Below are 22,939 nucleotides of genomic sequence, written 5' to 3' on the forward strand. Positions count from 1 at the left end.
ACTGTACTGAGTTGTGCATTAGCGAGAGCGATATAGATCAGATGGAACAACAACATCTTCCCTGACTGATCTACTGATCTTCCCTGCTTTTTGCTGATATGGTGGGTACAACCATGCAGACGCACACTCTTACGCTGAGTGACATCACATTTATTGTAATCTAATCTAATCTCATCCTAACTTAACAGTCGCATGTATTCCCAAGGAACACATCTGTAAATCCCTATACTGTGCTCACAGAGCTTTCCCTTTCTACACTGACGCTTAAGGGATGTGAGTGTATATATGTGTTTGTGAGTAAAATCACCTCTGCCAGCAGCACAGATGATGTGTAATTTTCTAGCTGAATACCTCCCAAAGTGTTGTTGTGTGGAATGGTGGCGGCAGCATACTCACAGCTTCGCTTTAATGCACAATGAAAACATGACATTTGAATAGAGGAGAGAGAGTGAGAGGAGAGAGAGCAAGAAGGGAAGAGCAAGAAAAAAACCAACGTGATTAAAAAAAAAAAAAAAAAGAGAAAAGAAGCAGGCACTAGCGATGGTGGTGTTGCTTACCCAGGCATCCAAATCTGCAGGCTGGGAGGGAGAGAAGGAGCAGGAGTTAGTTAGACAGTAGAGGATATAAGAAAGGCACGGGGTTGGAGTAGATGGTTAAAGAGACAAAGAGGAAGAGCAAACAACCAACAAGTATATTATGAGAGTGAAGGAAGGTGAGGTAGAGATATATAAAGAAAGGGGGCGAATGAAAGTAGCAAAAAGCAAGAGAAGAAAGAAATGAAAAGGATCAAGGACAGAACAAGGTTAATACATCACACTGCAGAGCAAGTGGTTAAGATTTAAACTTAATTTGCCAGATATAAAATGTCACCCGAGATGTCATTCTAGCCTTCAAACGATGGCAAGTTTATTTATATGGCACATTTCATTTACTCATAGCACTCATAATACATCCAGTATATTGCAACATGGACTCTCTAACCAAGTAACTTTATATCACAAGTGTCAAAATCTTCATACATGTTTTTGGATCGAAACAAGTCTCACGGTCCTCACTACCCTGTCCTGACCACCTATATGCCCTGTTTCACTTCACTGCCTTGTATCTCATGATGTGCCTTGATTTTTTTCTTCAGTTGAGAGAGAAGAGATTATCTTTACACTTTTAAAAGAGTGTAAAAAAGTAGAAACCACAACATAGAGTTGGTAGACAAAGTATGCAAAAATGGACCATGTGTATATCCTGTTCTTATGCTCAATAATCCAGGTAAGTGACTTCTTCAGAGACTGAGAAGTCTCTCTGGCTTTAAAAAAAAAAAAAAAAAAAAAAAAAAAAAAAAAAAAAAAAAAAAACACACACACACACACACACACACACACACACACACACACACACACACACACACAAAAAAAAAAAACAAAAAACCCACAACAACAACAACAACAAAAAACAAAACAAAAAAAAACCCAAAAAAAACCTACAGATTATTTACTGTTAGTTTAAGCCTCAACTTTTAGTTTTAACAATAACAGTTCAATTGCAATTATACATGTGTATGATTACTGTTTGCTTTAAAACCTCTTAGTAGGCCAGCCAAGACTAGCTGTTCACCAGCTGTATTTATATGATCATTTATAAGCCTCAATACGAGTCTTTACTACCATAATAAAATCTTATAATACGGCATATTCTTGAATATCACCAAATCAAAAACATTCTGTTAAGGAATTTGAAGTGCTACCAAGTACCGCCAGTCTGGCATTAGACACGGGACAGAAAGGGCCAGACTAGAGCAGTAGGTGGCTCGAATGTTGCTATGCCTCATAAAGACACCATTCAGTTAAATGAGGTGAACTCACAAAGCCAGTTGCGGCAGAATGCATGTGTGTGTTTGGTAATCCGTGTAACGGATACAGCCGATGCCAGCTGTTTAACCTCCCTGCTCTTCAATGGCTGGCCCTAAACCAAGTATGTGTCTGAATGTGACTGTGTTTGTGCTGTGTGTATGTAGACCCCAGCAGTGCTCACAGGAGTGTGGCGGTCCCATTTCCATAGATGAAAGACTTAGAAGATAGGTGAAGGGGCTTGTTGTGATACAAATGCAGACAAACTCACACCCAAGCAGTTTGGTGCAGTTCATGGGCCATAGCCCACATAGCATTTCAGACGCATCCACTCATTGTTTTCCAGCTCCGAGCTCCCTGATGACCAGCAGTTAGCAGCCTCAATGTGAACATTAAGAGTCTGAATCCACTGAGCTAGCAATAACACAGCCAAAGAAGAATTCCAATTAGACTAAGGTTAATTCCCAGGGAACCTAGATCAAGCCAATACATATAGAATTCACTGTGATCCCTCAGTTAACAGAAACACATACAGCTGGTTTATAACCGTCTGCAGATCAGATTATGTTTGTATGTAGATCAGGCCAACAGTTTAGGAATATTCCTTAATTATTAGACTGCAGGTAACTGTACCAACAACATTTCAAATTTAAACTTTAACAAATTTTAAAGTTGCTCTTCTTACTACTGAATCGTTTGGCTAAGGCAAAGTTAGTGTCTGTGCAGGAGGCAGGACACGTGACGTTCACTTCCTCACTGTGAATTCTCCAGACAATTACCTGCGCTGTTCTCAGACGTGTGCAATCAGATATCACAGGGAGTTTATGGCGGGGAGTGGTAGGGTTCATTTAAAGTCTGATCAAACTGTTTCAGACATTTCCAATTCTGGAAAAAACTTGAATTTTTTTTTTGTTATTTGCTTCTTCAGCTGCATTGATTTTACTAGATGCTTTTTGGTACTTTTGAGTCTTACAGAACAAACATTTGGATCATTCCTCCCTAAAGTCCTCCTTCAGTCTTACTTCCATGTCTCAGTTGAACAGCCATCTTCTGGTCATCCCACAGTATCTGACCTTGCCATTCCAAAATCTGAATTTTCATATTTCATCAATGTATTTTGTAGATAGTGAATCTACAAGTTTTTATCCATCTTTCATGTGGTTTGAGTTGACAGCCCTAACAGTCTAATGTGAAATTTCTTTAAACCCTTTTTAAATTCACTCCTTCAATAATTGAACGGCATCCAGAACCTGAGTTAGCAAAGCAGCCCCAAACTGTGATGCTTCATACAGCATCCTTCACAAATGGGATGAGATTCTGGAGTTGGTCTGCATTGCCTTTTATCCTCCAAACATAGGATTATGCATTTTTGTCTCATGTGGGCAAAGAACAAAGTGGTCAGGAAGTTTTGTGGAACATCCAGGTCTGTGGCAAACTACAGACACACTCAAATGTTTTTTTGGAAAGCAGTGTTCATTTTTGTTTGAGTCCTTCTACTAACATTACCCTTAGAGAAGTAAAATTTGTACAGTTGTAGAGATTTATGCAGGGTGTTTTTGCTTTTACACCTCTTGGGGTTTGCATGTTGTGCTCTTGGTCGTTTTTCCAGGACACTGACTTCTAGGGAGAAGTTGCAGTGCAAGGAAGCAAAATAATGACACCCCCTCCACACAACCACACCAATTTAATGGATCTCAATAGATTTGATTAATCTATGCTGAGCTGAATTGTGTTTGCTGGGTGTATCATGAGGGTCAACAGATGCTTCATTTAGACTTGAAATGTTAGAGCAACACTGTGTGTGTGTGTGTGTGTGTGTGTGTGTGTGTGTGTGTGTGTGTGTGTGTGTGTGTGTGTGTACACACGTCTGTCTCTCTGTGGGAGTTAAAAACTGAATAACAGTGGCAGAGAATGTGACACTTCACTAAGAACGTGCGTGCACATGCGTGTCAAAATGAGACCTTTTGGTCTGCAAAGCCACCTCACATGGTGAGAAATGCTTCCTTGAAAATCAATTATGTAAATACTGAATTATGCAAATGGTACATTTGAATAAATCTGTGTTTGGGGAGAAAAGATTTTGCCGTGGTTTTATACTCGCAGTCAGGAGAGGCGAGAGAGAAGATGAGGAAAGAGGGCTAAAATGAGGATTAGGCTGGAGAATGTCACTGGCAGACACAGTTTATGCAGTTTAACTCCTGATTTGGCTTTTTAATTAGGGAGAAAGAGGTGGAGAGGAAGAGAGAACGGCACCAACACAGACAGAGAGGAGAAAATAAGGGCTAATTCAGTGACAGCTTTCTTCCTGCCATCTCAAATGAAGTAAGCACATTCATCACTTGTGCCAGTAATAAACACCATGGGTAAAGCTAAGTGCTGTCACCCCACCTCTCGTTTGGTTGTTGCCATCTTCACTAAAAATCTACTGGTACTGATGAAGAGCATTTGTATGAACTTGAGCTTACACATGTCCATCACTTTTAAAAAGACATACGTTACAATCTGTACAAGTCACTGACAATTTTAATTATTTATCACTTTTTTTAATCGTTTCCCCCCTTTTATTTAAATAAAACTCCACTAATTCAAAATGTGAACCAAACAATTTATAACTGGGTTAATTTTTATTTACAGGGAGCAGCAGGGGCATCGTGCACCATTACTTGCCCTCTCCAATGAATAAGGGCAGATACATCAAACAATGAGTAACAGAAGCCAGAGGCAGTGTGTGATATGTGTCAAACATTTTCATCCATTGTTTTATAAAAAAACTCATTGACACTGTATTCACAGCTGCAGGTTGGAGTATTACATCCATGTCACAGTCACAACTAATATCCCAAACATACATTCACATCAGTTCTCCAGAAATATCTTAATTTTACAAAGTTTGCTTCCTAAAACAGTAATTGGCTACCATACTATGATTCTGTCATAAATCAAGTCTTTTTTTTTTTAAATCGAATAACAGAAAAACTGGACACTACATTAGATACACCTTGGGCGTACTGGGTCGGAGCCCCTTTCACCCTCAGAACTGCCTTACTTCTTTGTGGCCATTTGAATATAGCAAACTCATAGTTATCTTTAAGGGATTATAGCGCAACAGTGACACATTATTTGCAATAACACAACATAAGTCAAGCACAAAGGTAGCTTTACATTTATTTTAACAGTAACCAAAGGCACTTAGTTAGGAGATACAAACACCCACAATCACCCACACACACACACACACACACCTGTACCCTCATACACACAATAATAACATGGACTGAACCACCACTCACAACCACTAGCACTTTATATAGCCTCTGTAGAAATTATCCACATATCTCACATATCTTAACTGCACTACTGTATAATTCTGTGTAAATGATCATTCTGTACAATACGATAATTTTTAATTCTACAACTGTTTATAACCTGCATAGTTCACATTTCTGTATATCTCATATTCTGTATAGTTTTTATTTCATATTTATATCCTGTTCATAGCCTGTACTTCCTACAGCCTGTACATACTTCTAGTTATAGCATATTCATAACATACCTTCATACTGTGTACATTATTACATACCATAATAGACCCATTTCTGTAATATACTTACATATCTATATTATTGCTAATATATATTTGTAATATATCTATATCATGGCTAAAGCACTTCTGGATGGCTGCAAACTGCATTTCGTTGCCTTGTACCTGTGACGTGTGCAATGACAGTAAAGTTGAATTCTATTCCATTAACCTCCCACCTTCAGATGGCTGCCCCTCCCTGAGCGTTGTGCTGCCAGAGGTTTCTTCCTGTTAAAAGGGAGTTGTTGTTTTTTTTACTTACACTATGTCCACTCATCAAGTGCTTGCTCAAAGAGCGATGGTTTGATTGTTGGAGTTTTTCTCTATTATTGTAGGGACTCAAGCTTACAATATAAAGCGCCTTGAGGTGACTGAATTGACCTGAACTGAATTAACCTTCTATCTTGGCCAGAGCTGAGCAATATTGTCACACAATAAAACTGAAAAATATTTTCTACCTGGGAAGCTGTATTTCATGGTCAAGCTTTTGAACCAGCTGCGTAGAACCCTGCTTTAACACCACGTCACCTCATCAGCAATTTTGATGAGTTGGAACTGTTGATACAATCCAACTGTTGTAGCACAAATCTAGACTCATGAGACCAGGCAACAATCTTCTACTGCCCAACTTCTGGTGAACCCAGGCCAACTGTAGCTTCAGTTCTTAGCCGACTAGAATGGCACCTGGTGTGGTCTTAAGCAGCTGTAGACATTGTGCTCCAATGTTAAACATGTAGAGTTCAACAGAGATACTCTTCTTCATACCTTGGTTAGAAAGAGTGCTTACTGGTTTGAACTTTAGACGCATTGCAGCATCGATGTGCTGTCATGTGATTGGGTGATTAGGTCTCTGCATTAATGGGCAGTTGAACAGCTGCACTTGACAAACGTGGCCATTGAGTTTACATCTTCTATAACAACTGGACTGAATTTACAATTCATAGTTGATACACAAAAACAAACAGCAGGGGGTGTTAGTAAGAAACAGGGTGATGTTTACATACATGAGCATAAATCCTCAGCCTGACATCTGTTTATGAAGTACATAGCTGCATGCAGCCACAAGAGACACGTGAAACCAAACATGAGAACGCACACACAGTGTACTACAAACACAAAAGCCATGAATTGGTTAGTCTAGCTGTTTGCTCATTAAATGTGTGTTGTCGTCACATAGCTGGGGGAGGTTAAATGAATTAACACTTCATCATCAGCCTGCTTTGCACCACAGACAGAGAGTGAAAAAGACACTAAGATGAAAAAAGTGAAAGGAGGGATTGAGGCAAAATGATGCAATTCAACTAAAAAGAAAGAGGCTTTGTTGGAAAACTGGGGAATCGTAAAAGAAAGCAAAAGAAAACCTTACCAAATGATTCTGTCTTGAAGAGTCTTTTCATCTTATGAAGAATAAGTTTTGCCTAAATAAGTAAATAAATAACTAGAATAGATTTTGAATTTCATTTTCTTTGACTCCTGAAATTAGACTATGTTCTACTACCTGTTTTAAAATGTGTTCTCTGGTAAACAGAGCCAAGATTCAATGTTTACTCTTTATCATATAAATCATTAATATTATTAATAGTATTAAACGTTAAAGCTGCAAATATAATTTTCTTAAGTAATATCTTGGTAATCTTGAGACTTCCACATGAAGCAAAAACAAAAGCTAGAATCAAATAAAACTTTCACATAAAACAAATTCAGGGTCAGCATTCCTGCCTTTGTTTTTCCTCTGTGGAAGCTTCAGCCCAGTCAACCTAACATTTTACTTTAACAATTAGCAAAAACTCCTAAAATTTTTAAAACCTTTGACTCATACTTTGAGTGTTCAAACATTAATCATTATAGCCTCCTATGAGAACAATTATCTGAGAGGAATTATTTTTTTTCCTGTGGATAATAGGTCTTGTCCAGCCGTCTCATTACATCACAACCACTCTCCTGGAGAGTGGAGAGGTATTCCAGTCCTACACATTTGTCCTTTGAACTGACAGGATTTGTGCGAGGCGCTCACTCGCTGCTCGGCACCGATCAAAATCTCCTCATCTGGTGAGCGCTCTGCTCGTCAGCAATTACTGTTGCTTTAGACGATGTACGGTGCGAGTGTGTGAGCGAGTGAGAGTGTGCACAAAGGGCTTAACTGCTTTAACATGCAGAAAAGATGTCAAGTCTGTGATTACACTAGCTGATAACAAGTGGTTTAGCCGTGTGTGAATGTGTGTGTCTGAATCGCTTGTACTTCATCCTCAGTCGGCTTCTATAAAACGCCGTGTGCACCTTCACAGCACGTCATTCTGCTGGACTCAAACGCCTCTCTTATGGTGAACCCACTCAGTTTCAGTACAAAGTCCTCTCAATCCACTGCAATATCTACACATGCTTTTCCACAAGCATTCTTTTTATTGATCAAGTATCTCCTCTCTCTTGTCATCCTCCTGCCTCTGTGTCTTTGGCCAATAACCAGGCCTGGCTATCTAGTCAGACAGTCATAGCGAGACGTCTTCATTTGTAAGGGCTATAATAATAAATTATCTTCTATCTGCCTTTCAGCTACTACAGTCTTTCCCCAACTGTGTTTCTCTACTTCTGAGCTCTATGGATCATCTTTAGCCTAATGCTGCCATTTTCTACCACAACCAGCCATCGTAACAGTCACAATTACTTCTCAGGCTACTATAATGGGTGGGTCAAGACAAAACGAATGGTGGTAGACAAAGAAAAGCAAACACATTGAATGTGACTGCATCTAAAATGTCAGGCTAAATTAAATGTTGGTGTTTCCATAAAGATTTCTAGTCAGGCAGCCAAAAAAACAAAACAAAACAAAAAAACAAATGTGGAAAGATAAATACTGAATGAAAGTACAACCTCAAGCAGTGATCACCTGATCTTGTACACCTACAAGATCAGATAATCTGCTCTATAATCATGTGAAACTATTGAATTAGGTGTAGGTTATCTTGCCTTAATGAGAAAGTATCCCATGAATTAGAGCTGAAGCCACACGCTTGTTGCTCGATTCGTATACTTGAAGTAATTAGAACAGACAGAATAGCGTAGCCACAGGCCAAATCAGCAAGGAGGTATACAATTCCAGGCAAGCATATAAATGAGTATGTTAATAAATAATATCCTAACGCTTAGTGTATGTAATCACAGAGATAATGGAAACAGTTAATTAAAAGATAAAGGTTAAAGTAATCAATAAAAGTGTGGCAATGTGCTGAAACAACAGCAGAGAGATCTTTTGCAGAGAATTCTACTCAGTAACGAGACAAATGTCTTTTAGACTTAGACAGCAGGGGGGCCTGCTGGTTAGTGAGAACATCTTGTAGCTGAAAGGCTGCATATTCAGTGCAAAACACAACATTTCCAGTCTTGTCAAGTGTCATCTCCGAGTGTTTCTACACAGCAGCTGGGCAATACTGTTAACATGTGTGGCATCAACCCTGTGGTCTGAGTGTTTGTCATCTCAGGTCTGACTTTAATGAATTCTGTGCTTTTCATCATCGGTTTTCTGGACAGTGTCAAATGCTTCACTCTGAGTCACTCTCTCACACACACACACACACACACACACACACACACACACACACACACACACACACACACACACACACACACACACACAAAAAGATGAGACACAGAGGAGGAGGAATAAATGCTGGAAGAACATGTTGCCCAGGAGCACATGTTGCTGTGCAGAGCACACATTCATCCTTCTTGTAATCCTCCGGCTAACCAAACATGCATCAACAGCGCCATCTAGTGAAACTTTACTGGCTTACATCCTATTATGTCACCATGAAAAACGTCCAAATAGCAGGCATATCAACTTATAACTGAAAATGGAAATTACTTAGAAATATATGTTAAAGAGAAACAGGCTGCATGTTGCTATAAAAGGAAACAAAACGACTAAAGACATCAAATTCCTAGAAGCATCGCCTCACAGCAACATTTACATTTTTAGACTTACAGAACTACCTGCTGCAGGATTTAAATCTATAACCCACAATCTGGTGAGGGTGTTAAAAGGAAGGAGGAGGTGTGAGAACACGAGGACTGACCAAACGGGCGCATCACCTCTTATCGCACACACTTCAGCTAAAACTGTGCTACCAACTATATTTCCACATGAAAAAAAAAAAAAAAAAAAAAAAAGCATTCTTTACAGTTCAACAGATTCAACCAAAGCTTCGCAAAAGCAGCTTTCCTGTTGGCCATTTGCACTACCATTATTGTACATCTCTCAAGCTATTCTATTCCTTTATTTATATTTTCCACTACTACCACTATTCTTTTTAGGTTTCGTTTTTATGTATTCCCTGGCGAGTGCTTCATCTTTTCTCATTTTTTCTTTTTTCGTTTTTATTAGTTCCTTCATAATATTGTCACTGAAATGGATCCATCTGGAACTCTGCTAAGCAGATCTGAATTAGAATAGTATGAGCACTCATGTTGCTGTTTATCACGATTTCTTCACTGGAGACAGCAGATAAAAGAATGCTTTTAATATACAGGAATACAAACATTCACCCGTGGTCCACACACAGGTATTAAAGTCTATTCTTCACACCCTTCCGGCTTCTGAAATTCAATAGCTTCAAGCAGATGCTTGTTGTTGTCTGCATGTCTCCGGGTGTTAGATGCTCAGCACTGAATACCTGTGCATACTAATTGCATTTTACTTGCAGCAGAAATGACACCTCTGAGGTGGAGAGAACAGGCAGGGGAAAAAACAAACACAGGAGGTGCTAATGAAAGAAAGGAGAGGAGAAGGGACTAGGTGTTAATGTAACGCGTCATCTCTTCTGTGTCTTCACTCGTGGTGTAACAGTTAAATATAGTCTCAGAATGAGACAGGATGACACACTGCAAGAGCCAAGTTGAATGCACTTCTTAAGAGCACCTTTGTAGGTTGGGTGAGAACTTGGACATGGTGAAATATGAGTCAGAAGTAGGAGTAGAAAAGAATCCAGCACTGTACAGAAAATAAACTTTGGAGGAGTACACAGATTCCCCACATCACCTGATACACATTAAAAATAAATAAACCCAATTTGAAAGCATCATCTGCCCCCAAAAAACCATTACAAATGTATTTTAAGGGTAATATCTTCAGATATTAATAATAGCCACAACTGTGTGGTGGTGGGGTACGATTAGGGTGGCAAGCCAGTACACTTCTAGTGCCATTCCCAATCTTGATAAATGGGGATCTGCATCAGGAATGGCATCCGGTGTAATATTTTTGCCATAGAGAAGATTCATAGATGTAGTGAAGGAGGATGTGTAGGAACTTGGCGTGACAGGAGGGCAAGAGGATGAGATGGAGAGAGTTGATCCACTCGGGTGATCCCGACGAGCAAAAAGGAGAAGAAGCTCCTCTAATAATAGGGATTGTTAGCTATTATTAGTCCTAATCTTTACCCTAAATTTCAGTGGCACTTTTCTGAAAACACACTTCTTCCACAATGATATCATTAGTTAAAACAGACAGTGTTAACTGGGGAGTACAGCAAGAACACAGCTACAATTTGAGAAAGTGTTACACATTTGGAGAATAAGTGTGAAAAAGTCTGACCAAAATCACTAACAAGTCTGTAAAAGAAAAGATAGCTAGACTCTTATAGTATTATAGTTAATGTGAAAGAATTAATGGGCCGTAGATGGAAAGAGTCAACATTATGAGTGGATTGGCAGATGGAGCCAGCTTAATGCACAGGTATACATATGCAATGACACAGACAGACACAAATACTCATGGCGGTGGTGGTGTTGGTCGGTAATGAGTGTGGGGTAAATGGCTAATGTGAATGTTTGTGACAGGCAGCCTGAGGCAGTGTGAGGAGCAGCTCTTCAGCGGGTACATGCCTTCACACCCCCCTAATCAACCCACCAGTAATGCTTAATGCTACTGAGGTTGTGTGCAGAGGCATATGCCTCCGGAGAGGGGTTTTCAACCAACACAAACATGCTCCTGTGCAGGCCTCCAAAATCTCAACTGCATGTTGTTCAACATGGATGACCCTTTCAGTTGACTGACAAGTACGCTGGTCAGACCCCCTTTTTTTCTTTTTTTTTTTTTAAATACTGCCCCCATCTGATAACAGACGCAGACACATGTGGTCTCTGCAGTTAGATGGGCCCACGGACACCACCACAGCTGAACCAGAATTTCCCCATAACACACAGTTTTGATGCTGGAGAGCTAAAAATGCACAGGGGGGAAAACAGGCCAGAAGCGTGCGCTATATGTGCCAATATACTGTGGCGAGTGTCACAGAAGTGTGTGTGAGAATGCATCTGCCTTTAAGGAACATGGCAAGCGCAGAAACTACACAAAGTGCATTTGAAAGTGTAATGGGGAAAGCTGTTCTTTGAGCCTCCAGCTGCGTTTTTGCAAGGTCGTTTCCAATGTAAGGTCAATGGAAAATACAAAGAAGAGAGGGAAGCCCACCCGCTAAGAATGGAGGAGCTTTTAAATCAGTTCTTTGAATGCACTAAAAAGTTGAAGCAATACAGCACAAGCAGGAAAATGTTTATCATCTTATTATCTCAGAACTAAGGTCTTCTAGTCCACTTTTAGTCCATCCCTCCTTGAACACAAACACACAGCTTCACACACACTGACGCCTTGTATTGACTTGTCCTGACAGAAAAAGTAGAAAACAAGGCTTTGAGGGGAAGTGCTCAGTTTCTCATTGCAATGCAACATTATTAAATGTTTGGTGCCCGTATCAGCGTAAGCTAAGCCAGCGGCTTCATTCAGTATTCATTACAGCGGGCTGGCACGCTGAAAAGACACTGCAGGACAAATCAATTGGAGGGGAGAAAGAGAGTGAGGGAGACGGGGTTGTAGGAAATCCACAATGTTTAACTTTAGCAGAGCCAAGTGAAGCCACCAGGGAGAGAACTGCTAATTAATCATCAGCAATAGTTCATTGCTCATAATTATACATAGATGTCACTAACAAGAGAAACACTATCCAAGTTTAACACACTTGTTTAAGACACACACACACACACACACACACACACACACACACACACGGGTTTCCAGCCTTTGAGTCAAGCTTACTACCTTTAGACATTATTTTCCATCTCACATCAAACTCCTCACACATCTGACTCACTAACGTCTCCGTTTGAAATCCTACACACACCACACTGCTAGTTTGACTCATTACCAGTCTAAATTATGAATATAGACAACATTTTGTTTCAACAAGCCTGCTTTGAGACAGTAAAATGCTGAAACATCACAGGTTCTGTATCCAATTGTCAAGTTTATTGTTGCCACGCTGTTAATACCAGGCCGCTTCTAAAAGGCGAGGGAGACGTGATTACCTACATTTAATTAAACACTAGGACATTAATGTGGAGTGTTAATATTCATAGTAGGAGACACTTAGTGATCATATATTCTTGTTAATGACATGACCTGCTGAAGTAAGTCATTGCTGGCCACAAAGCACTACAAGAACTGTATATTTCCATCATGACGTTTATGTTGCTCTCACATCATCAGAAACTCCAACCAATGCCAAACACAAATAGCATAGTAACACCTGTGACCACTGAGTTTTGCAATATACTGAACTAAGCTTTCATGTACAAACTATGACAATAAGACAAATGTTACTAACTGAACAACAAGAAGACAATCAGATTTTGAATATCCAAATATCTGATTTATCTGCTTTTACAAACATGTTATTCAGAAGTGCAGAGCAAAAACATGGACACACAGATATCCCCTGCTTCACTAAAGCTTCAGTATTCGAAGTCAAAGCAGTAGAGGGTGCTGTTTACCACTACATCAGCGTAGTACTCTGCATCCATACTACTGCTAGATTTTACAATTTTAATGATAAATTGAGCCATTATTTCATCTTAAAGTCTTGGAACAATTAACTTAGCCTAAAAAATATAAATAAATAGATCTACAAAGCATCTCAACAAATTAACACTGCTCTTTTTAACTTTCTGGAACTTTAATCAATCACAAACACGTCTCCCTACATCTTTAAATTCATATAAGAGCATTACCAAGGTTAAGCCTTAACAAATTAAGTATATTTTTATCAAGATGTGTCTAGTGAAATTATGCAGGACGTGAAGATTTAAATAAATGTGCTCCTGGCATAGATCCAGAAAACATCACTCACCAGTATCTTGGACTTTTCGTGCTCTTCGAGGGATTTTCCTTTCTCTATGATGAGGGCAGAGGTCAGCTCATCCAGGCCAGTGATTGCTGCATTCTCGTTCTCCCTCTGGGCCAGTTTGGCCAACTCCTCCTTCACCATGGCCTGTTGACGTTCAAAGCTAAAGTGATTGAAACATGAGATCTATTAACCTTTGACACTTTATTTTGCAATGGAAAGCCCTCTGAAGTTTTTGTTCGCATAGCGGGTTAGCCACTGAGGTTTTACAGATATTGCTTTATGCAAAGCATTACAAATAAATGTGGAAAACGCCTACAGAAGTCACTTCCAGAATGTTACACATGGTTTTCCACTGTAATGTGATAGAAAAGTAAAATATACATAGAGTAAATTAACTGCATTGCAATGAGCATGAGTGAGAACTGCTGGACTTCAATATGCAAGTCTTCAGAGGCTCAGCACAGCATATAGGCACTCCAACAGCACAGAAACATGCCTGTTATACAGAGTAATGTAGCACAGGCAGTGTCAATAGGTCACTCGGCATGTGTATGTTTGCAAAACATTGCACACTGTGTGCACGTCATTTCAAATATCTGTCAACTACATGTATTCAACATGTATTCAGCTGCAGCTGTTCCTTAACCAACTATGACAGAAATACAACTCAATTTGTGACAATTTGATATCTGAAATCAAGAATGTGTCTCAAACAGGTTTACAGTCTATGGCATGTAAAATCCAAGTCCTTAGCCTTGTGAACATGGTAAGGAAAAAAAAAAAAAAAGCTCCCGTCAGTAACTGCTAGAAGAAACTTGAGAAAAAGCACCAGAGGAGTGACAAACAACAGGTAGTGTGTGTACAAAACAGAGCAACTTACAGGACAAATTCTAAACATGTAAACAAGCATGACTGAACACAAGGGAACAGTGACCTTGACATTGTGAGCACCTACTTTTTCCGCATTTCCTCTTGAATTTCTTTAGAAGATGGTCCTGATGGTTTTGCACCTAACACACAATTGGATAAGGATTACTGATGCATATAAAAATGACAGTATGAACCCGTTTGCAGGATTTGCAGCAGGGTTAGGGGTGTGAATCATGGCAAAGCTATCTACTGCAATTATACTATATTTTGATGCTGTGCTCAAGAATCAGTGCATGGGAACATATTTGCTGCGGTTACAATGGGAAGTTTGTGAGACAGGAAAGGCCTTTGACCAGCGACATACTTGATGGTGGTGGTTTGTGACTGTCCGGCAAGGACTTTGGTGGCTTGTTGCTATCAGACCCCTGAGACTCCCTCATCCTGCGGAGCACATCTTCTGAGAGCTGGATGGGATTAATAAACACATGCAATGCAGTGTAAATGTATACCAGATTAAATCTTAAGAGGTTTAAAGTCCATCGCCTAGCCTATTCAAGTGTCCTATAACACAGAAAATACTTCTGTACACCTCACCAATCCAATGACAAGGTATTGAAACAAATGCTAGCTAGCTATTTGCCTGCATGGATAGAAAAGATTACATATTCTCATGCTGCAAAACTGCAAATATGTTGATGACAATCCCCATGTTTCATGACATGTACTTCTGATTACAGAAGTCAACAACAGCAAAGGACTTAACGTGTTTGCTGTTGTTGACATAGCGTCTTAGCTATCAGCGGTTTGCTGTGGAAATAACACCAGCATCTCATGTGACCTAGTGCTGTGAAATTGTCCGCTGTGCTAGCATTTTATCAGTCATTATTATACTAATAAAATAATAACCTACTAATCTAAGAAAAAGGGCAACAGTAGCTGGACATGACAGGAAAAAGAAGTTCTGACCCGGGTTCATTTAAGGACACTGGACCTGTCAGGCTCGCAGCAGACAGACGGATACCACCACAAAATCCCACTACTGCCTCTGCCATTAGCCGATATACCGTAACAATAATAATAATAATAATTAAAACTGTGGTGTGAATTACCCCTAAAGCAACAACGTTGTACTCTATACCTTCACTCCTTCAATTACTGTGACCTTCTCGTCTTCGTCCAGTCCGAATGACACTTTCCTCGCCGTGCTCCCGTTTCCTCCCATTTTGACCAGTTTTCCGTTCCCACTCAATTAAATCACGCAATACAAGCCAAGTCGACTGTTATGTGAAGAAGACATAAATTGGAGAGCAGCTCGAGTCGCCGCCACAGCGACTGCTGGTCAAAATACTCCAATAAAGGTCATTTTAACGCTTCAGTATCCTGAAAGCTCATTGGCTAGATTTTACATTACAGATCCAATGGCTAACAGCAGCTTATCGTAAACGGACGAAGGGTTGATGGGAATTGTAGTTAAACACAAGACTGACGAATCTAAAATGCGACCTGTGCGGTATATTTAAGATCATACAGAGCGCATTTGCTCACACACACACACACACACACACACACTATAGATAGTAGAAAAAAACAATTGAAACAAAGAGTTCACTGTTTATTCTTTAGTTCATGGAATGCTTAACACCTTGATTTGACATGGCTGGAATATTGTACAATAAATGCACTTCAATAAAAACGCAATTTTAAACATCATTTCCAAAGGATTTCACCATCAAATGTTTTCAAGAGTGGAATTTTGCTGTGATGCAACTTGTGAACTCTTGTCCAACAAAAGGATAAGAATATTTTAATCCATTACCCGACATAAAACAACAAATTTACATTTGAGGATAAAATATTTCAAATCAGGAAAAATGCAAATGAATCATATGATGAAAAACATCATTGCAACCCCCTATTTTTCTTTCTTTTTTTTTTGCATATTGGTTACAACACTATGCTGATGAATACTGCTAGCTTAAATACAGCAATCACCTCATACCAAATATTGTATTTTCCTTGGCAACAGTATGCAATATACTTATCCTTGTCAATGTATTACAATGATCCAATGCCAGTGCCTGACCTTGTTTGTCAAAAGACAAAAGTTTAAACTATGTAATGAAACTGTATCAATACCCCCATTTGATACTATGAAAACAGTTGTTTTTGGTGTACGTTCACCACTTGTGGTAACATTTGTAACTCTGAATATAGGGGAAAAAAATCAAATCTGCAACAGCAACCTTTGGCAGCAAGCAAAACTGGAAAACCACTGGTATCAATCACAAGATTGACGTGGAATACACAAATAAGTTTGTGCAAATTTTGTCTTTTATCTCAAACACATAACTTGCCAACAAATGTCATTTCACTGGCAGCATTGATTAATCTGGAATTAAAGTAAAAAGCACACAAAAAAAACCAAACAAAAATGAAAAGATGTCATCCACAAGATCTGGCTTCAATTGTTAGGAATTGTCCTTTGTGTCTGTGACATTCTGCCCTTTAACACCAATGCGTTGCCTGTATTCAGCAGCTCCCTATTATAATGAAGTGACATACAACACAACAACACTGTTTTACTTGTCAACACATACCAAATGAATTAGCACAAGTCTTTGAAGTGCTTCCAATAAGCAATGTGACCAGTGCAAACTGATTAGCCTGATTGGTCACAAATCTTAAGTCAGATGAGATGCTGTTACTGAAAGTCTTCAGTGGGAATGTACAGATGTAAGGTTTCCATCACAAGAATGTTTGATCAGTTTTATAAACCTTTTTAATTAAAATAGGTTTAAAACATCATCGGTGAGAACTGAGATATTCATTGTTGCATTAGTGCTGGAATGACAGAAAATGTGGTGAGACGAGTCAATAAACTCCCAGAAATAAGAGCTTGCAGAGCAGAATCATTATCAAGCCTGTTGGGGCCACAATGAGGGGCAGCGCTCCCAGTTTGGAGCTGGAGCAGGAGCAGGAGCACCAGCAGCAGCAGCAGCAGCAATGCACTCTGGACAATGTTACAAAAGCAGTTGCTAAATTCACAGTCCTTCAGAAATAAGTTTTTTTTTCTTTCTTTGTTTGTTTGTTTTAAGCGCCCACTCTTTCAGGCCTCCAAAAAAAGACCACTATCACCCTCCTTGGTGTCCAACTGTTTTGTTCTGCACCAACTTCACTGATCCCCATATTGCTGACAACACTACACATGCACAACAATTTTAGTCCAGCTGTACAACTCTTGACCCCTTCACACAATTACAGGTCTCCAGCGGTCAGCTTCAATGCTGTTAACGCTGCTGGACCCATAGGGTCCGGAGGCAACATCATCCAGGTATGCTCCAACCATGCGAGTACTGCTCGGACCAGAGCCATCAATCTGGGTGGAGGAATAGTACAGGCCCTGGTCATTCATCTCCTTACGACCAAGGTTTGCAGCGATGGTTGGAGGAAGGTGGACATCACTTTCATCTGGCTCATCTACCTGCGACTTGTAGGAGAATAGGATCTTGGGCTCTGAACTGCAGAGATGAGGGAAAAGGTAAGCTTTTATTTGTACAGACTGAAAACTGTCAACTCCTGCAAATAAATCAAGCATCTAAACTGATGTAAGAGAAAACCACTTCGTGGTCATATCTATAGGCTACATTTCCTGAATCCTGTCTGACATAAGTCCTCAATACAAACATAATTACAAAGACTAAAACTAACACTGAAACAAACAAAATAAATAAAACAAACTAAAATATTACATTTTCAAACAAAAAAAGCTAAACTGAAATTAGCAAATTCACCTGGAAACTAAACCAAAAGCAAAGCTGAATTTAAAAAACAAGGAAGTAGAAAAAATCAAAACTAATAAGAAAAAAAACCCAAATGTATAATAAGTGCTGATTACACTCTTATTCTCTACATCTCATGTGACTACATACCCAAAGAAGCCTTTGAGGAATGTGACATAAATGAGCGGAGCGAAGGCAGAGAAGTACAGGAACGTTGTGACATCCACACAGCTGGTTCACAAGAGAAAGAGCAAACCATCTCAGTAAGCTTATTCAGCTCTCAGCTTCACAAAAAGCATAACCAACAGATTGCTGCCTGACTATTATGTTCAGATTCGCCCGTATAAACTCCACTGAACTTTGGTGGACCCAGCAAAACAGTGAGTCATCCCAGTGGGTGCAACTCAGCCAACAAAATTAAAATACTAAGAGGTTTTAAAACAGGCAGCCAGCTCCATATCAAGGGCATTTTCTAATAGGCTTACAAAGCATTAGAGCCACAGCTGCTCTGAATGCAGCTATTGTTTCTTCTTAGAAGCATAAAATTAAATATGAGGCTTATTTTACTTATTTTAATCACCAAAAAAAAAATCTAAATTGGCTTTATAGCTATATAATGTATTTTTGATGTAATATAAGCAAATATGCTTCAGAATACTGACCATAGTCCCTCTATGACTTCAGCACACAACAGAGCACTGCCGAGGCCCTGAACGAGGTTCAGCAATGACAGGATGGCAGCATAGACGTAGAAACTCCTCTTAGCTGGAGAAAGGAAGCCAAACAGAGATCAATCAGGGCTTTGCAGGTAAATTTAATATGTTAAATACCAAGTTTGGCTTTAACGATATTTGAGTAAGAAAAGTGTCCCCCCCACCCCTCTCTTTCAGTCTTTATAGTCTGTTAATTTTCACTTGATGAAAAAACAAAAAACAAAACCAGTGGGACATGCGAAAGTTTGACTATAATTAAGATACTTTTACTGCCCTTTATGTCAGGAAACTTGAGCCATCAAAATGATCTATGCTCTCTCGTTGCCGCCCCCTACTGGCCTCTACTGTGGATAATGACTCACTATAAATAAGACCCTTTATGGAACTTCGCTGATAAATCCCCCAACTACTCTAACTATATAGCAAAGGTCAACAACAATGGCTCTTCTGATCAACTGTGTGAGGATGTGAAAATGAAGACAATGACACAAACGCAGCAGGGGAAATACAACTGCGTGAGGTAAGTATAGATGTGGTTTTAAAAAGTTAACTCTAAAAGACAAGACACGACTTTATGTGGCCAATTAGGTCAAAAATACTTCTGCTATTGAAAAACTGTAACATTTTTTTTTTATCATATCAAAAGTTAGGAGCAATTCTACTTCTCCAATCTTAACTTTGTTGTTTAATGCAATTTAACTTTTAACTCACATGGCAGAGATATCCTTTCTCTTATTGGAGTTTTTGGTAAGATCACAATCAAAGAGTACACCTATTTAAAAAAAGACAAATATGAGATAACAGGCTGATCATTTATGGTAAAGGATCTTTTTGCTCATGCTGCCATTATAATGGAGTTACTGACCAGAAAGAAAAAGCAGGAGCTTGCCAGCCAGAAGTGCCGGCCCCCGTGACCATAGATGTTGAAGTCCTCCGCTGACAGATGACTGTCAGGATACAGTATCTCTAGCGTGCCCTGAGACAATGTATTATTCAGTTCATCTGCATGCAGAATTTCCTGCCACAATATGTCATGATAGTAATCATTTGAAACTATATTTAACCTCCCATCTGCCATTACCTGTGTGACTGAGTACGCCAGAGCCAACACAGCAGTAATAGCCAGCACACGCTTTATGCTGGATTTGCTCTCCAGGTGGCCTAATGAACAGAGGAAGAATCATGCTTAACAGGAAAACAGCTGCATTAAATTAATTGCACTTAGCACTGAAAAGAAAATTAAAAAAAAAAACAAAAAAACATATTAAACATATTTGTCATGTAAAAAGCTAGAAACATTACACATCTAAAAATAAAATGTATGGTAAATGAGAACTGAAACCAACATGACAAACTCACCAAAAGCCAGTCCCAAGATGATGACGCTGAGCTCAATAGCCAGCAAGAAAAAACGAGTGATTTCCCAGAGCACCTAAAGAGAAAAGAAATCTTTAGGAGGAATTCCTGTTGTTAAGGAGATCAGCTGTGTATTAACACGTGTTAAGTCGAAGTGCATAACTTTAAAGGTCAGCAGACACACCATTATGTTATATATTCATTCATTCTTTTTTGGTAAATTTAATAGTTTAGCCCTGATAATGTGCAATGGAAATAACAGGTCCATCTCTCTAAGCTCCATAGTGATCTGCCTGGTATGTGTGGAATGAAGCTACGCCTTTTCTTTTAAACATGAAAGGTCAAAAACTTTTTTGGACACTTAATAAAAAGATATCTCTTGCAGGATATTGTCCCTGTCATTTTAGTACAAGTCAAATATTTATACTGACAGAAACCCAGACTGTTTTGTACACAAGAGACTTAGAAAAGGCATACATTTCAGTCTCTTATAAGCCTATAATTAAAAGACGTTTTAACAAATTCCAGGTATGCTCCCATTTGTACATTGCAGTACCATTAGGAATGGGAAGACACATATTAAATTGAAACAGTAGATAATAACTTGAAATTCAGCTCTGTTTTACACCTTTTTCTGAAAACAAACTGACACCGTAACAGACTCGATCGTTTTGGGCGTGGCGTGGCTACGACCAAACGGGTGTCATTTCTATCACAGATTATAATTTTACTTTAAATTACAACTTGTAGCCATAAACCTGTAAAGTTTTACTTGTGGATCATGCACTTGCTTACTTTGTCTACAATGGTGGCAGCACTGGATGCACTGACAGTCATGGACACTATAGCCCGGGTAATTCCAACTGCTGCAACAACAAAAACCTAAGAACCACAGCACACAACACGTTAGACTACATGATATAGTCTGTCAACATAACATGGTCATAATAAAAATCATATACTGGTGGAAAATTAGGCCAAAGTACAGCTGATAACAATCCTGTACTCAACAACACTATTGACAACAGTTCCTTTATTGCTTTGCCAGGCTGAGGTAAGGTGTATTAATATACGGTTTGACAAATAGATCAATCTTTTACATCTTAAATGCTTTGGTATACCAGTTCAAAGAGGAAAAAGCACATCCACTGATTGTACAGTTTGTGTCCTACCAGCAAGTAAAAAGTGACGAAGATGGGGCTAGAGGTGAGGCGGATCTTTGCCCTGGCTGAGGGCAGCTTCCACATCAGGAATACAAAGAAGGCCACATTAGGCACGAGCAATAAAATGTCCCAGAACCGCACCCTGAAGCAGACAGGTGAATGTGAAGGGTAAATGAAGGGATTAAGTCCTTCAGCAAAGAGTGCGTATCTATAAACATTTTTGATAATCTGGTAAATTTCTACTTTGAACAGTCTCTGTTTTGCACTTATAGTAACAGTAGTTTCAACAGTAATTTTGCACAATCAACTGATTACCTGGATTCTCCAATGTCCTCATACAGAACTTGTAGGCATTTGTGAGGCTTGGTGATGTTGTTTTGGGTATCAGGTTGCCAGGTCGAGAATGCTGTTGTGTTTCCCAGTGGCGTAGGTGAAACACTGCCATTGTCCTGAGAAAAACTAACCACAGTAGTCACTGTGGCTAGCATGGTGTCAGAGCCTGAGGGAAGACATATCTGATTAAGTCAAATAATATTTTAAACACGGTTAGTCATTTTGAAATATGTAAGAACTTTACTGTAGGGGTGCTGCAGGTACTGAAGGGGTCTGCTTTAGCTACATACAAGATTGCTGTATCCTCCTTTAAAGAATTTATAGTTGGTCTTCTAGATAAAGCTATATACACGGGAACACTTATTTAAAAAGTAGTGCAGTCGATGCATCAAGAAATCACAGCTCATGTACTTGAACGTTACATGATGAGAAACTCGACATGCAGTGTTCAGTGCCAAGCAGTAACACTAATCTCGTTAACATTTACTTGACGCCTACTCAACAACTGGACAAGAGACAAGTTACAGTAGCCTTCCAAACTTGTCCACAGCTTACAAAAATACCAGGGGCTAAGACTAACATACGTACATTTTTTGCTAGAGTCAGCTAAAGTTGAAAATGGGCAGGAATCATGTCGCTGCAGGACTTCTGCGTATTATTTATCGGAATACTTTCAGTTAGGGAAGGGGAATTTCAGACGTTAGCTAAGCCGCTAAGCTCGTTAGCTCCCGTCGGAATTTGTGTTGTTTATTAAACGAAACTACTCGCTCATTCCTCAGAAACAAATTCGTCAATGACGATAGTACTCATGGTACATGCGGCTTGTTTATGTAACATAAAGTACCAGAGATTAAAAGCCGATGGACTAGCGTTAGCAACAAAACAAACTGGTGGCAGTGTACTGACGCCGACACAGCGTGGAGCATGAAATAGTAAATATTAGCATCTTACCTTTTCAGAAGACTCGGAATTAAGGATATAACTGCTGTAAAATATATTATTCAATAATGTAATTCAAGCACATGTGTTGTCATACACATAGTAATCGACCGACACACTGGTCTCCAACAGGGGACATAGCTATGCCAGATACTTTCGTTAACAAATTTCCCGTCGGGTCAGCTGACACT

General features: G+C 39.3%; 2 protein-coding genes across 2 annotated transcripts in view; both read right to left on the reverse strand.

The window, feature by feature from the left end:
* Positions 1 to 15,832, reverse strand: part of chchd6b (coiled-coil-helix-coiled-coil-helix domain containing 6b) — a 52,324-nt gene extending 36,492 nt beyond the window's left edge. The window contains exons 1-4 of the mRNA XM_085406126.1: positions 15,604 to 15,832; positions 14,830 to 14,929; positions 14,551 to 14,605; positions 13,599 to 13,755 (exon numbers count right to left, since the gene is read on the reverse strand). Of these exons, the coding sequence (XP_085262252.1) occupies positions 13,599 to 13,755; positions 14,551 to 14,605; positions 14,830 to 14,929; positions 15,604 to 15,687 (396 nt within the window). The 5' untranslated portion in view covers positions 15,688 to 15,832. The remainder of the gene's footprint in view (positions 1 to 13,598; positions 13,756 to 14,550; positions 14,606 to 14,829; positions 14,930 to 15,603) is intronic.
* A 480-nt stretch (positions 15,833 to 16,312) lies between these two features.
* On the reverse strand, positions 16,313 to 22,914 carry tpra1 (transmembrane protein, adipocyte asscociated 1). Its single transcript, XM_085406134.1, has 11 exons — positions 22,761 to 22,914; positions 21,792 to 21,975; positions 21,486 to 21,618; positions 21,109 to 21,195; positions 20,317 to 20,389; positions 20,039 to 20,118; positions 19,823 to 19,933; positions 19,669 to 19,729; positions 18,907 to 19,009; positions 18,395 to 18,475; positions 16,313 to 17,983 (listed from the first exon to the last, which is right to left on the reverse strand). The coding sequence occupies exons 2-11, from the start codon at positions 21,962 to 21,964 to the stop codon at positions 17,713 to 17,715; spliced, it is 1,173 nt and encodes a 390-aa protein (XP_085262260.1). The 5' UTR covers positions 21,965 to 21,975; positions 22,761 to 22,914; the 3' UTR covers positions 16,313 to 17,712.
* Between the last annotated feature and the right edge of the window lie 25 nt (positions 22,915 to 22,939).

Source organism: Rhamphochromis longiceps, linkage group LG5 (genome assembly GCF_057381845.1).
Source record: "Rhamphochromis longiceps isolate RC_006_pf linkage group LG5, R_longiceps_female_GT1.1, whole genome shotgun sequence".
NCBI lineage: Eukaryota > Metazoa > Chordata > Actinopteri > Cichliformes > Cichlidae > Rhamphochromis > Rhamphochromis longiceps.

Excerpts from the sequence above, each read along its gene's own strand:
- tpra1 (XM_085406134.1), bottom strand. The coding sequence starts at position 21,964 with ATGCTAGCCACAGTGACTACTGTGGTTAGTTTTTCTCAGGACAATGGC. Across the intron at positions 21,196-21,485 it reads TCGTCACTTTTTACTTGCTG|GTTTTTGTTGTTGCAGCAGT; the intron begins GTAGGACACAAA and ends TGTGGTTCTTAG. Across the intron at positions 18,476-18,906 it reads GAAGTCATAGAGGGACTATG|CTGTGTGGATGTCACAACGT; the intron begins GTCAGTATTCTG and ends CTTGTGAACCAG.